A 15,344-nucleotide genomic window follows, 5' to 3' on the forward strand; every position below is an offset into this window, starting at 1 on the left:
ACTGTTTAGCTAAATTTAGGATGACAAAAGTCCACATGCGGATCACATGTTTAAATATGCATGCGAACTTTCAAGCAACATTTTGCTTCCACACAAAGCAGGTTTCAATGCGGAGAGCATGTTTGGCATTTCCTGAAGCATTAGAGTCACTGCCTGATGGGAAGAAAGTGCTCTGTATTCACGGTAACGGCTCGGCTACCTTCACAGATATAAGAAATTAAGGGGGAAATTCTAGAAATGACACCCTACCAGCACCTAAGTTAATTAGCAAACGCCGTTTAAAAATGGCAAAAAAATGCACCGTTAATGCACCTACCGGTGCTGGAATCACACCTAGGAGGCCTCCTAACACTGGAAATGTCATTAGGCAGCCGAAAGCACCCAAGTAGGTACAATTTATGGCAGATAACTGCCAGAAATGTAGGCCCAGAAAACCATGGCCTAAATTTCTGGTGCCTATCTTTCACGGAGGCGCGAGTCTCTACAGGGCCCGATCAGCGGCCGCCAATATTGGTGCCCTATTAGAGAATCGAGGCGTAAAGGAATGAATGTAGTTGGTTACATGACTTCAATCGAGACCATCTACAATTAAGCTGGAATCCCAAAGGTTTAGCAGGAATTTTTCAAGTCATGAAAAATCCAATTTCACTGTCTATAGCTTCAGTCCTCTTATTTCTATATTACAATCAATTAATGTATAAAAGGTTCTGAGGCTTTACAATCCCAGACTAAACTTGAGAAATAGTGGGACAAAGTCTTCTTCTATGGCTTTGCTTGCTCTTCTGATAGCCATTACCAGCATCTTCTGAGGGCTTTTACAATCATTGGCACATTACCATTTTTGAGCGGATGCTACTCTCAGTTACTCGTCAGTACATTCATTTCTATATTACTTGGGAACATGCCACACCTGCTGGAGAATGCTGACACAACAGGCCATGCCGACCTGTCCCACACCCACTATGGAGATCTTGCTGGTGGGGAGGGTGGTCTTGTCCTCCACTGTGGGAGTAATCAGTTTATCAAGGACAGTGGCCATCATGAACTGCAACAAAGACATAAAAATGCTCTTTAACATCACCATTCATGACCTTGCAGTATAATCCAATCAAAAAATACAATGATGCAAGTTATAAATGGAGGCTTGAACCTTGAGTTTAGCCTTAGGTTCCCTTCTGTTGGGATAAGTTGGCCATGCACAGACCATAAGAACATAAACATTGCTATACTGGGTCTATCAAGTCCATCATCCTGGCCCATCCAGATGACAAGTAGGGGTGGAGGAGTAGTTTAATGGTTGGTGCAGCAAGCTGAGAATCAAGGTAGAGAATGACACGGTGATAGAATTCATCACTGTTCCCATCCCTGGATAATCGCAGAAAACCATTCTACACCAGCATTCTTCAATGCAAGGCTTGAGGGTCATTGGTTAGACCCATTCATACTCTGATTCTTCCCTTCTTAAAAAATGACATGGGGATGGTTTACCGCAGTTATCTACAGGGACGGGAACAGGGACAAATTCTATCACTGTGAAATCAGTTAGCTTAGCAGGGTTTTAAAAGATATGGATAATTTCCTAAAAGAGAAGTCCATAGGCCATTATTGAGATGGCTTGGGGATATCCACTGCTTACTCCTAGGATAAGCGGCATAAAATCTGTTTTACTACTTGGGATCTAGCTAGGTACTTAGGACCTGGGTTGGCCACTGTTGGAAACAGGATACTGGGCTTGATGGACCTTCGGTTTGTCCTAATATGGCAGCTCTTATGTTAGCCAAGTATAGGACAATCGAGCCATTATGACATCATTGATGAGTTTGGCTCTTAGGCACTGGTGGAATGAGGCATTATGACATCACAATTTCAGCTCTGGAATATTGCTACTCTTTGAGTTTCTGCCAGGTACTTGGAACCTGGGTTGGCCACTGTTGGAACCAGGATACTGGGCTTGATGGACCTTCAGTCTGCCCCAGTACAGAAATTCTTTTGTCATTAAATCTCACTGCCACTTTTTGTGACTTAAATATGTCACTTAACCCTCCACTTCTTCAGTTTCAATTGTATTGAATATTTGATAGACCGCTCTGACAGTTCATCTAAATGATTTATAGTAATTAAAGCTAGCTAAATAGAGATAAGATATAAAAGAAAAAAAGAAAGGAATTTCTAAGGGAGTTGTGTATTTTGGCAGAGGAAAGAGAGCAAGAGGGTCCCAGGCGGGCTCTCTATCTCCTCTGGCTCTTGTCATATGTCTTCTTACCATTTTGATTCCTTTCCTCCAGGTATTTCTGCTAATTATGCTTCTTGCTACACAATCTGGACTGTGTGCATCGGCCTCTCCCCTCCTTTCGCCTACAGCTTCCTTGAGCTTGGGGGGGGGGGGGCACTTACTTTACTTGAGGTGTGTCCACTCGGTTGTGGATCTTTGTGTCGCCACAAAAGGCAGATTACTCCGTCTAACCTTTCAGGGATATTGTTTGCAAAATCAACCCCCAGGATTGACTTCTGAGGCCCTCCACTAGTCCATTCACTAGACCGCTTTTTCCTTATCACTTTTCTTATACTAGTCTTGACCTTTAGAATTCCACCCTCTTTGGCCATCTTTTCTTCTGTCCTAAAGGCAGTTCCATCTTTCAGATACATTTGGCTTGTATAAGGAGCTCAATGGTTCCTTTCCTCTGGAATTCAAAACCTCTGGATCTTTGGTTGGAAGTTTAAAATGTCCTCAAGCTGCCATGAGGACATTTGAGAGCTTTGAGTTGTCTGTCGGTGTAGAATTTTTTTCTTGCTTTGATTATTGCCTCAATTCCTCCATTACATGATACTCTATCCCTAATCTGGTGGACTTTGAATTAAGGCCTTGTAAAACCACACCAAAATGTTTTTTTTTGTCATATCTTCCACTGAACTTGACTGATTGTTATGAAATTTAGTGTGTCATGTCCTGAATGAAGTTGATGTAAAATGTTGTAAATATTTCCCATTGCACCACAACACTACCTTGGGATACGCTCAGAAGCAGACAATAGTTTGTAAATAGTCTCTGTATCAAAATGGTTTTCAGGGCAGAAGACCGAATTCTGCTAAAGAACTTGGCTCTGCTTGCTAAAAGGTTACAGCAATTGACGAAGGGTTGGAAGAACACCAGCCTTGATGGGCTGCTATGCAAGATCTGAGCAACGGGCACTGTGGATCGTAAGCCAGGCAGCAGATGACCTCGCTCAATTCATACACAAGAGCACAATGACGATGTACGCAATCTTGTACTGAGCCAGGAGGACATGCTACAAACACATCAAACAATTGGCCAAATAGCAAGAGAAGCAGGAATAAGTCAGACAACTGTGGTTAGGATAATTCATGACGATCTGAAATTAAAGTGTCTTAAAAAGTGTTGTGCCCAAGAGTTAACTTCACACAACAGGGGAGATATGATTGAAGTCTACAAAATCCTGAGTGGAGTAGAACGAGTACAAGTGGATCGATTTTTCACTCCGTCACAAATGACAAAGACTAGGGGACACTCGATGAAGTTACAGGGAAATACTTTTAAAACCAATAGGAGGAAATATTTTTTTCACTCAGAGAATAGTTAAGCTCTGGAACGAGTTGCCAGAGGTTATGGTAAGAGTGGATAGCGTAGCTGGTTTTAAGAAAGGTTTGGACAAGTTCCTGGAAGAAAAGTCCATAGTTTAGTATTGAGAAAGACATGGGGAAGCCTCTGCTTGCCATGGATCAGTAGCATGGAATATTGCTACTCCTTGGGTTTTGACCAGGTACTAGTGACCTGGATTGGCCATTGTGAGAACAGGCTATTAGCCTTGATGGACCATTGGTCTAACCCACTAAGGCTGTTCTTATGGTCTTATGTTATGTTCACAATAAAGGGAGCACATCAGCTTATTCTGGTTTACAGATGAAAAGATATTTACGGTAGCTCCACCTATTAACACACCGAATGATGGCCTGTACGTGCCTTCAACACTACTGAAGTGAAATATTGTTAAGTTTTAGATCCAAATAAAACTTCTCTCTTCACTAAGTGCTATCCATGTTGAGTGCACCTGAAGAAGCTGCCAGGTAAACATGGGTGGAGCCTGGCTTGGGGCAGATGCCAGAGTGCAACATGTCTTTCTTTCTCTGGGCTATTCTTAATGGTTTTCCTTTTCCCGTCGGTGAATTCTTGCTTTTTAATTCATTTTATATTTGTTTATAAACCACTCAAGGTAGCTAACTGAAAACCTGGAAAAGCAGAGACTCAGAGGAGACATGATAGACCTACAAGATCATGAAGGGCATAGAGAGAGTAGAGAGGAACAGATTCTTCAAACTTTCAAAACATAAAAAAACAAGAGGGCTTTAGGAAAAGTTGGAAGGAGACAGATTCAGAACGAATGCTAGGAAGTTTTTCTTCACCCAACGTGTGGTGGACACCTGGAATGCGCTTCCAGAGGACGTAATAGGACAGAGTACGGTACTGGAGTTCAAGAAAGGATTGGACAATTTCCTGCTGGAAAAAGGGATAGAGGGGTATAGATAGAGGCCTACTGCACAGGTCCTGGACCTGTTGGGCCGCCGCGTGAGCGGACTGCTGGGCACGATGGACCTCAGGTCTGACCCAGTGGAGGCATTGCTTATGTTCTTATGTCCTGATTTCTCCCAATCTTATGACTCTTTTCACTCAGGGGCAATTTCTCCAAGTGGTTTTTTTTTTGTGTGTGTGTGTATACAATGACAGGAATGAACTTCACTACACTGGTCACCCTCCAATATTTCGGCAGCAAAAATTATTTTAATGATAAGAGAAAATAAAGTTGGGAATACAGTGGGAATATTACCTAAGGGCCTATGAGCAGCCCTCGGGGTATATCTTGGAAGAGCAGCTCCACCAGCTCTTTGGATGGTGATGACCCTTGCAAGGACACTATTCCCTCCAAGCCAGTGGTCTCAAACTTGTGGCTCAGGGGCCACATGCGCCCGCCAGGTACTATTTTGAGGCCCTCGGTATGTTTATCATAATCACAAAAGTAAAATAAAACAGTTTCTTGATCATATGTCTCTTTAGCTATAAATGACAATATTATTATTAAGACTTGGCCAAAAGGAAAGATTTATAAACTATAAAGAGTTTGACCTCATGCAAAATTGTCATTTCTTTAATAAATTTCTTACTTAATAGGGAGATAAATCTTAATCTTCTGTGACAGAAATAACTGTATAATATTGTAATCACAGCTATAGTCTCTTGTTAATAATATTACTTTCTTTAATTTATTTTAAATATTATTGTGAAGTGCTCAGACCAAGTAACCCAAAATACAGTGAAGTCACCACAATGAGGCCAACAAGGGGACCATCATCGCCCTCACCTGTCCCCCGCCCTCCCTACGTGACCACGAACTAATACAGATCAACTAAATGTACTTATCTGAATAGGGGGGTAGTTGGTTTCGTTAATTCTCATTGGTGACCGTATCCCAATAAAATTCATGTGCTCCGTCAAAATCCCAGAACTGTTCGTTCATTCCTCCAATCCCGTCCCCCCTTGTTGGCCTCATTGTGGTGACTTCACTGTATTTTAGGTTACTTGGTCTGAGCACTTCACAATAATATTTAAAATAAATTAAAGAAAGTAATATTATTAACAAGAGACTATAGCTGTGATTACAATATTATACATTTCTTTAATAAGACATTAACTATTTTTTCTGCGGCCCTCCAAGTACCTACAAATCCAAAATGTGGCCCTGCAAAGGGTTTGAGTTGGAGACCACTGTTCTAAGCAGAACAGGAGTCCTCCACCTACAATCCCTGCTGGGGAGAGGGGGGGCTGTTTCTACCACATTTTCAGTAGTCAGAGTCTGGCAAACTCTGCAGGGAACCTACCTGTCTCTAGAAGTTGAAAACACCGCCTCCTACTGGCAGGAATGCAGTTGGAAGACTCCAGTTCAGCTTAGAGCAGGGGTATCAAACTCTGGCCCACGGGCCAAATTTGGCCCACAGGGTAATTAAATTTGGCCCGTGAGAGAATACCCTAATTTGGCCCGCGAGAGAATGCTTGCTCTCTTTGCTCAGCTTGCTCATTGTGGCGACAGAGGAAAGCAACCACCAGCTATCGGGTCAGAAACACGAAAGAAAGGACCAGCCACGAGACAGCAAGGAGAAGCATGGGCAAGGGGGTAGGGGATGGAGAAATGGAGGCTCCGGGCTCAGGAAGAGCACCCCCCTGCAGCTGTACCTCCGGAGACACAGTTAGCGTGTGACTCGCTCTGACAGCTAAGAAGCTAATTTGCCTCTCCCTGACTCCTCAGATTCCGATGCCGGCAGGGGTTGTTCATCAATACCTCCAGGCCTTCTAAAGTGGCAGCAGTAACAGCAGTGTCTGGCAGGCAGAGGCAGCACTCTGAACTAGAGAGTTGCGCGGGGACAGAAATCCCACCCGTCCCCGCCAGGATCCTCTCCGTCCCCACCCGTCCCCGTCAGGATCCTCTCCGTCCCCACCCATCCCCGCCAGGATCCTCTCCATCCCCATCCATCCCCGCCAGGATCCTCTCCGTCCCCACCCATTCCCGTCAGGATCCTCTCCGTCCCCACCCATCCCCGCAAGGAATTACCTCCATCCCCACCCCGTCCCCATAAAAAGCAGCAATTCCTTCTGACAGGATCAATTCCACAGTTTCTTTTGCTGTTTTCCTTGTGGAATCTCTTTGGTGGAACCCTTTTTTTGTTTTCTGTTCAGGTAAAGCACAGTTACTTACCGTAACAGGTGTTATCCAGGGACAGCAGGCAGATATTCTCACATGTGGGTGACGTCATCCACGGAGCCCCAGCGCGGACAGCCTCCCAAGCAAACCTGATTGAAGTTTCAAGTTTGCACACTGCACCACGCATGTGTGTGCCTTCCTGATCCACTAGAGGGCGCATACCCTCCTCATGGTCCTCAGTTCAGATAGCTAGCAAAGAAGCCAACCTCGGGGAGGCGGGCGGGTTGTGAGAATATCTGCCTGCTGTCCCTGGATAACACCTGTTACGGTAAGTAACTGTGCTTTATCCCAGGACAAGCAGGCAGCATATTCTCACATGTGGGTGACCTCCAAGCTAACCAAAAAAGGGATGGAGGGAAGTTGGCAATTCAAGAAAACAGATTACTCAAAACCGACTGGCCAAACCGGCCATCGCTCCTGGACAGAGTATCCAGGCAGTAGTGGGAGGTGAAAGTATGAACCGAAGACCAAGGGGCAGCCTTGCAAATCTCCTCGATAGGCGTCGACCTGAGGAAAGCTACAGAAGCCGCCATCGCTCGGACATATGTCCCGCAACTTGACCATGCAGCTCGAGACCAGCCTGAGCGTAGCAAAAGGAAATACAAGCAGCCAACCAGTTGGACAAGTTGCGCTTGGAACTGGGCGTCCCAACCGATTAGGGTCGAGGGACAAAAACAATTGAGGAACCGTCTGAGGAGACTGAGCGCGTTGAAGATAAAAAGTCAACGCCCTCTTACAATCAAGTGTGTAAAGTGCCACCTCGCCCGGAGGCGAGTGGGGCTACAGGAAAGAGACCAGAAGAACAATGAAATGAGGGAGCGGAAAGTCCGAAACCACCTTGGGCAAGAACTGGGGTTGAGTACACAGAACCACCGTGCATGAAAAAATACAGGAAAAGACGGGTCCGCAAGCAAAGCTTGTAGCTCACTGACTCGCGAGCAGACGTGAGAGCAACCAGGAATACCACCTGCCTGGTGAAATAATTCAAAGAGCTCTAGCAATGGAATCAATAGAGGTAGCACCAATTGAGTCAGGACACACAAAGATCCCAAACCACCGGAGGGGCTTTGAGCGGAGGATGTACATTGAAGAGATCCTTCATAAAGCGGGGAACCGTCGGATGGACGGAGAGCAGCGTCCCATCAAGCGGCCGATGACCGGCAGCAAAAGCACAGAGGTGGGCTCGAATAGATGTCAATTCGAGACCAGACCGAGACAAGAGAAACAGATAAACCAGCACTGAAGGCAAGGAGACAGAGAGCGGATCCATGCGGTGCTCAGCACACCACGCAGCAAATCAGGACCATTTCTGGGAATAGCATTGCCGAGTGGAGATCTTTCGAGAGGCCTCGAAAACACCCCCACCGACTTGAAACAGAAGGAGGGAGGCACGTTGCGAGAAACGAAGCTGATAAGAGTAGAGACTGCAGAATGGAATGCAATAGAAACCTCAACTCTGAGACAGCAGAGAAGTGAGCAGAGGTAGGAACAGAGGCTCCCTGACATGCTGGAGGAGCCGGGAGAACCGCAGCTGCCAGGGCCACCGAGGAGCCATCAAGATCATGGTGGCGCAGACCGACAGGAGGAGTAACAAAGTAAGGGAAGGGAACCCATAGAGGAACCTGCCCATCCAATCGAGAAGGAAAGCATCCACCTCGATGCGAACCCTGGGAGAACATCCTCGAGCAAGATCGAGGCAACCAGTGAGTGAGGGGCAAAGCGAACAGAACTACCTGTGGGGTTCCCCACCAGGCAACCACATGCCGCAGAGTCTGAGAATGGAGCGACCATGCATGCGGCTAAAAAGGGGTGACGCAACGTGTCCACCAGACAATGCTGCACGCCCCGAAAACACACCGCCCAAAGAAAGAAGTAGCGGGTTGACACCCCCTGCCAAAGACGAAGGGCTCGCCTGCAAAGTAACAGGGAACCTTGTCCACCGTGGCTTGGTCACAGGATACATCGCCCCCGGGATGACGGGACTCACCAGGACCCCGCAATCCATCGACCAATAACGAAAATCCGTCCCGGCATTGAAAATGGCCCGGAGCTGCAGCAGATTGATGCGGCTGCGACGGTCCGCACCCGACCAAAGAATCCGATCCAAGCGCTGGGAAGCGGGATCCCTATCCTGCCATCACTGAAATGCTCGGGTGCAGTGGGGAACACGAAGAGGAAACCAGGCGAACATCGGGACATGAACCGTGGAGACCCAAGATCCCAAAGCATCAGCTCGGCCGAGGTCGAAAACCGCTGAGTCACCAGCTGACTCAGGCGCAGACAGGCGGCCTGCCGAGGCAGTGGCCGAAAAGACCGGAGGCGGACCGAGGACAGAGGGACCATCGTCCGGTATAAACAGACAAGGCCCTCTCCATGAGGTCGAGACAAGAAGGAGCGCAGACAAACTGGGTCCAGGTCCGCCCAGACGGACTCCCGAGACCGGGGCGGACAGAGACTGAAACGCTCCCAGATCAGAAACTAGTGCAGGTCCCGAAGGGCCCGGACCAGACGTAGCCCGGAGGATGGGAAAGCCCAACCGACAGAGGCGAGGCTAAACTCCCAGTGCGGAGACACGGTGACACCCCTCCCGAAGGGAGGGGAGGAATCCCCAGAAGAGAGCAGCCCGGAGGCTATGCGAGAATAGTCCAAAAGACGGCCAGGAGTCGCCGAAGCCGGCTGGACCCCAACCCGAAGCCGCTGCCGCTATAGCGACTGCCGCGCAGGAGGCCGAGATAACCCAAGAAAGGTATCCGGAGGGCCCCTCCGGAGAAAGAGTCAAAACCACCAAGGAAGAAGGGATTCAGCTGAAGGCGTCCCGATAGGCGAAGGACCGGTCGCGGTCTGAAAGGTGGTTAGTGGCTTCGGCAAGAGAGGCCTCAAGGAACGCAGTACTCACGCAAGGAAAGGTGGTGAGACGAACCTGGAGGGTCCACAGCCCCACTCTGCCCCAAGCGAGATGACGCATGGCGGGAGCAATAGAGCGGGAGCAGGGAGAGAGTCTCCACCAGGAAACCAAACTCCGCACCACAACCAAATAGGAGCCGGAGACGCCGAGGCACAGACGAAGTCGAGGCACGAAGCCCCTGTCGAAACCGGGGCGCAAACCCGCAGTCGACGCCGAGGCCCAAAACCCCAGTCGACTCCGAGGCACAAGGCCACAGTCAACCCAAGGGCACAAAGCCCCAAGCGACGCCCAGTCACAAAGCTTCAGTTAACGGCGAGGCACAAAGCCTCGGTCGCCAGCCGACGATGAGGCCCCCCAGCCTCAGTCGACGCCGAAGCACAAGCATCAGGCGACGCGGAGCAATCGGCTCAGCCGACGTCGAAGGTACAAAGCATCCATCGATGCCGAGACACCAAGCCCCGGTTGACATCGAGGCAGCAAACCTCAGCCGCAATCGACATCAAGGCACAAAGCCTCAGACGATGTCGAGGCACAAGTCTCAGGAGACGTCGCGCCGGCGCCCAAGCCTCCGACGCCGCCGAGATACAAAGCCTCAGACGATATCGAGGCACCAAGCCTCAGACGACTTCGAGGCACCAAGCCTCAGTCGACGCCGAGGCACCAAGCCTCCGACGACGCCGAGGCACCCAGCCTCAGTCGACGTCGTCGAGGCACACAGCCTCAGTCGACGGTGAGGCACAAAGCCTCAGTCGACCTCGAGGCACAAGCCTCAGGCGATGTCGAGGCAGAAAGCCTCAGTCGACGGCGAGGCACAAAGCCTCCGTCGACGCACACAGCCTCAGACGACGTCGAGGCACAAAGCCTCAGTCGACGTCGAGGCAGAAGACTCAGTCGACGTCGAGGCACAAAGCCCCCGTCGACGTCCAGGCACAAAGCCGCCGTCGACGTCGAGGCACAAAGCCTGAGACGACGTCGAGGCACAAAGCCTCAGTCGACGTCGAGGCAGAAAGACTCCGTCGACGTCGAGGCACAAAGCCTCCGTCGACGTCGAGGCACAAAGCCCCAGTCGACGTCTAGGCACAAAGCCGCAGTCGACGTCGAGGCAAAAAACCTCAGCCGACGCCGAGGCACGAAGCTTCAGCCGACGTCGAGGCACAAAGCCTCCGTCGACGTCGAGGCACAAAGCCTCCGTCGACGTCGAGGCACAAAGCCTCCGTCGACGTCGAGGCACAAAGCCTCCATCGACGTCGAGGCACAAAGCCTCCGTCGAGGCACAAAGCCTCCGTCGACGTCGAGGCACAAAGCCTCCGTCGAGGCACAAAGCCTCCGTCGACGTCGAGGCACAAAGCCTCCGACGACGTCGAGGCACAAAGCCTCCGTCGACGTCGAGGCACAAAGCCTCCGTCGACGTACAAAGCCTCGGTCGACGTCGAGGCACCAAACATCAGTCGACGTCGAGGCACAAAGCCTCCGTCGACGAACACAGCCTCAGTCGACGTCGAGGCACACCGAAGTCGAGGTTCAGAAGTCGGCACCGTACCAATGAAACTGGTAAGAAAGGTGGAGCAGTACGCTCCATAAGGGCAACCTCGTGAAGAGTATTCCCATGAAAGGAGGCACGCATCGGAGGTCTCGTCGAGGCGGGCACGATCGCACTCGATGCCTGGAATGCCTGAGACTCAGCCTGTGGCGTTACCAAGGTAACGCACCTAGAAGAAGGAAAGAAAGAAAAACTTACCGGGGATCGAAGCTGCACAGTCCGATTCCAACGAAGGAAGAGGGTCCCGGCCATTCTGCTCACACAAGGTGAGCCCAGAGAGAGGCCAGGGAAGAAGAAAATACAGCTGCAGGCAAATGAGGCCTAGCCGCATGGCTGAGGCCCCAGAAAGGCCTGCCGGAGGAAAAACACAATAAAAAGTCCTTTTTTTTTTTGAAACAAAGAAATACACGATCAATTAACAAACGCACAGCGACTCCTTAACAAAATAAAGAAGCCGCGGTGCCAGAAAGGCACTTAGAAGAACGCAGAGAAGAGAGACAGGGTCTTTCTGGCTCAGCGGAAAACTAAGAACTGAGGACCATGAGGAGGGTATGCGCCCTCTAGTGGATCAGGAAGGCACACACATGCGTGGTGCAGTGTGCAAACTTGAAACTTCAATCAGGTTTGCTTGGGAGGCTGTCCGCGCTGGGGCTCCGTGGATGACGTCACCCACATGTGAGAATATGCTGCCTGCTTGTCCTGGGATAATTAACTTATAAACCCCCTCTTTTACTAAGGCTGACGTGTCCTTTATATTATATGGACGAACCCTGCTTCCAAAGCCTTCCATCCCCGTGGGAGTCCTGTTGGTGAGAGAGGGGTCCCCGTGGGAGTCCCATGGGTTAAGTGGAGATTTCTGCGGGACTCCCACCGGACCCGCGGGATTCCTGCGATTCCCGTTCCCGTGCAGACCTCTACTCTGAACAGGCTTCTTCTGGTCTGCCCTGCTGAGGCCTTTCCTCTGCCATGTTACTGATGACATGGGAAGAGGGAAGCATTGGCAATCAGGCTGTTCACGTTGCTGCTGTAGGAGGCCTGAAAGTTGATGTCTCACGGGGTGGGGGGGGGGCAATCAGGAAGTGCTGCACAGGGGGATAGGAGGGATGGAAGGCTGCTGTACAGGGGGATGGGAGGGAGGGATGGAAATCTGCTGTACAGAGGGAGGGAAGGAAAACTTGTACAGGGAGGGGGGAGGGAAGGCTGCTGCACAGGGGGATGGGAGGAAGGAAAGGATGGAAGGCTGCTGCACAGGGGGATGGGAGGATGAGAGGGAGGGAAAACTTGTACAGGGAGATAGGAGGGATGGAAAGCTGCTGCACAGGGGAATGGGAGGGAGGGAGGAAAGGCTGCTGCACAGGGGGATGGGAGGAAGGAAAGGATGGAAGGCTGCTGCACAGGGGGATGGGGGATGAGAGGGAGGGAAAACTTGTACAGGGAGATAAGAGGGATGGAAAGCTGCTGCAAAGGGGGATGGGAGGGAGGGATAACTTGTACAGGGAGAGGAGGGATGGAAAGCTGCTGCACAGGGGGATGAGAGGGAGGGAGGGAAGGCTGCTGCACATTGAGGGAGAGGAGAAAGGAAGAATTGTTGAACATGGGATAGAGGAGATGAAGGGAGAGATGCAACAAAGGTCGAAAGGGGTGAGGGAGAAATCTTGCATTTGGTGGAGGGGAGAGAGACATGCAGGGAGAAGAGAGAGAACGGTTGGACATAGGGGTGGAAGGCAGGGAGAGATGCATGGGAAGAAAGAGATGCTGCACATGATGGAGGGAGGGAAGGAAGGAAGAGATGCGGCATGGAGAATAGAGAGGTAGAAAAAATAATTGTATTTGCACTTTTGCGATTACAATGTGTCAGATTTGAAATGTGTTGTGTATCCTGCCAGAGCTGGAAAAGTCTTTTTTATTTATTTGGTTTACATCACAGAGCCGGGGTTGTAACCCTAGACTTCTACTAAGACTAAGGGGGTCCTTTTCTTAAGGTGCGCATTTTGTATCTCAATCAAAAATTCAGCCCGTCTATATTTTAGATTTCGGCCCTTCCTGGCTTAGAGGAAACAGTGGGTGAGAGAATAAGGAGAAGGAGAAAGTAGGAAAAGGCCATGTTTGTAACAGGGAAGAGAGGGATTTGGCTTTCTTTCTGAGGGATGAGGTGGAGGGAGCAGGATGCAAAGGAGGAAGAGCTGAGAGAGGAAATGAAGCCTCAGGAAACCATTTCAGTTTGGAACTGAAGAAACGAGAAGTGGCTCTTCAGCAACAATGTCTCCATTGTCAAAACGCGTTTTCTAGCTTTGGATCAAATAGTTGAGCCCAGATCACCAGGAAGGATCAAGGAAAGACTTTTTTTTTTTTCAACAAATGAACGATCCGGAGACGCAAGTGAGTCTCCCCCCCACCCCCGGACGATGCTCGTTTTGCAGGCGAGACGTCGGAAAAGAGGGCCAGTTGCACGGGGGGGGGGGGGCATTACAGGAATGCAAGAGCCAGACCCCCTCCCATGGCACAAGGGATGCTGCTTGGCCTTGCCGTGGAGGGATCTCCCCCCCCCCCCGCGCGTAGCTAAGTCGGATTCCAAGGAGCAGACGCGTAGATGCCCCGCGCGTAGCTAAGTCGGATTCCAAGGAGCAGACGAGTAGATGCCTCAGGCGCGCGCCCTCCCAAAGCATCCCCAGCCCAGGCCACCTATACGTACGATTGAGCTCCGATCTGCTGGTAAGAAACGTCTCCAAGGGCGGCAGCACCGTGTGCACAAGAGAGACAAGGAGGGGGAGGGGCTGGAGCCAGCCCCACACTGGTGTGATTGGCAAAGAGTGCACACACCCCCATGGTGCCAGGCAATCGCCTTCAAGGACAGGCTGGCAAGGTTGCTCTCAAGGCCACGGAGGAAAGCATCCCAATTTTGGGTATGCAGAGAAAGAGGAGGGGAGGCTGACAAGTTGGGACCAGTACATGGCACATCTGGAGTAAGGCAGAAGGCACTAGAAGGGGGCAGGGCAACTAAGCTCTGCCTGGGTACCTGGTCAAAGGCAAGCCAGACCCAGTGCCTGGAGGGCTTTTAGCTAGGACGGGTCAAGAGCCAACAGACTTTCTTTCACCCTTGACGTAACCCCTTAAGAAGGGTCAGACTGCGAGGTGTTAGCTAAATATTTCTGCAGCAAAGGCCTATTACCCCACTATTACTATCAATTATATCTAGAAGCAGCAGCAGCCGGGAGAAGAGAGGGGGCAGATGCTGGATGGAAGTGGAGGCAGAGACAGAGGGTGGCTCATGCTGGATGGAAGGGGAAAGGGGGCAGAGAAGAACATAAGCCCAGTAGCCCGCCCTCACGGTGGCCAATCCAGGTCACTAGTACCTGGCCAAAACCCAAGGAGTAGCAACATTCCATACAGAATCCCAAGGAATAGCAAGATTCCGGTATCCCAAAGAGTAGCAATATTCCATGCTACCACTACAGGGCAAGCAGTGGCTTCCTCCATGTCTTTCTCAATAACGGATTATGGACTTTTCCTCCAGGAACTTGTCTAAACATTTCTTAAAACCAGCTACATTATCCGCTCTTACCACAACCTCTGGCAATATGTTCCAGAGCTTAACTATTCTCTGAGTGAAAAAAATGTCCTATTGGATGCTGTGTAGAAGTTGGGGCAAGATTATGGGAAAGAAGAGGCGAGAGAGAGGGCAGATGTTGGGGAGGGAGATGATGGAAGGGTAAAAATAAAATGGAGATTCTGGATGGGAAGGTGTGAAGGAGAGAAGGGGCAGACATTGTATGAAAAGGGAGAAGAGAGATAGAGGGGAAGAGGCTGTATAGGAGGAGGAAGACAGAGGCCTAGATGGAAGAAGGGAGAGAGGGGGTGATAGTGTCAGAAGATCTAAAGGCAAAGAAACAGTGTAACAAGGCAGTGGCTGTTATACTGGATAGAGAGTGGCGTGACCAGCAGAAGAAAGAAGGTGTCGATACCCTACTACTACTGCTATTTATTATGTCTGTAGCTCCCTGCTCAGAAGAGCTTACAATCTAATTTAGACAGGAAGTTGCAGGGTTGGGAAGGTTATAGTGGGTCTAGGTATCTGACAGCAGTGAGGGGGAGTTTAAGTGTTGAAAGCGGTTTCAAAAAAGTGGGCCGTTAG

The 15,344-nt window shown here is 50.1% G+C and overlaps 1 protein-coding gene across 1 annotated transcript in view; it reads right to left on the reverse strand.

Moving 5' to 3' along the window:
• The window catches only part of LDHB (lactate dehydrogenase B), a 30,725-nt gene extending 16,688 nt beyond the window's left edge, over positions 1–14,037 (reverse strand). The window contains exons 1-2 of the mRNA XM_033952936.1: positions 13,905–14,037; positions 911–1,045 (exon numbers count right to left, since the gene is read on the reverse strand). Coding sequence (XP_033808827.1) covers positions 911–1,042 — 132 coding nt within the window. The 5' untranslated portion in view covers positions 1,043–1,045; positions 13,905–14,037. The remainder of the gene's footprint in view (positions 1–910; positions 1,046–13,904) is intronic.
• Positions 14,038–15,344: the final 1,307 nt, after the last annotated feature.

The sequence above is a fragment of the Geotrypetes seraphini genome, chromosome 7 (assembly GCF_902459505.1).
Source record: "Geotrypetes seraphini chromosome 7, aGeoSer1.1, whole genome shotgun sequence".
NCBI lineage: Eukaryota > Metazoa > Chordata > Amphibia > Gymnophiona > Dermophiidae > Geotrypetes > Geotrypetes seraphini.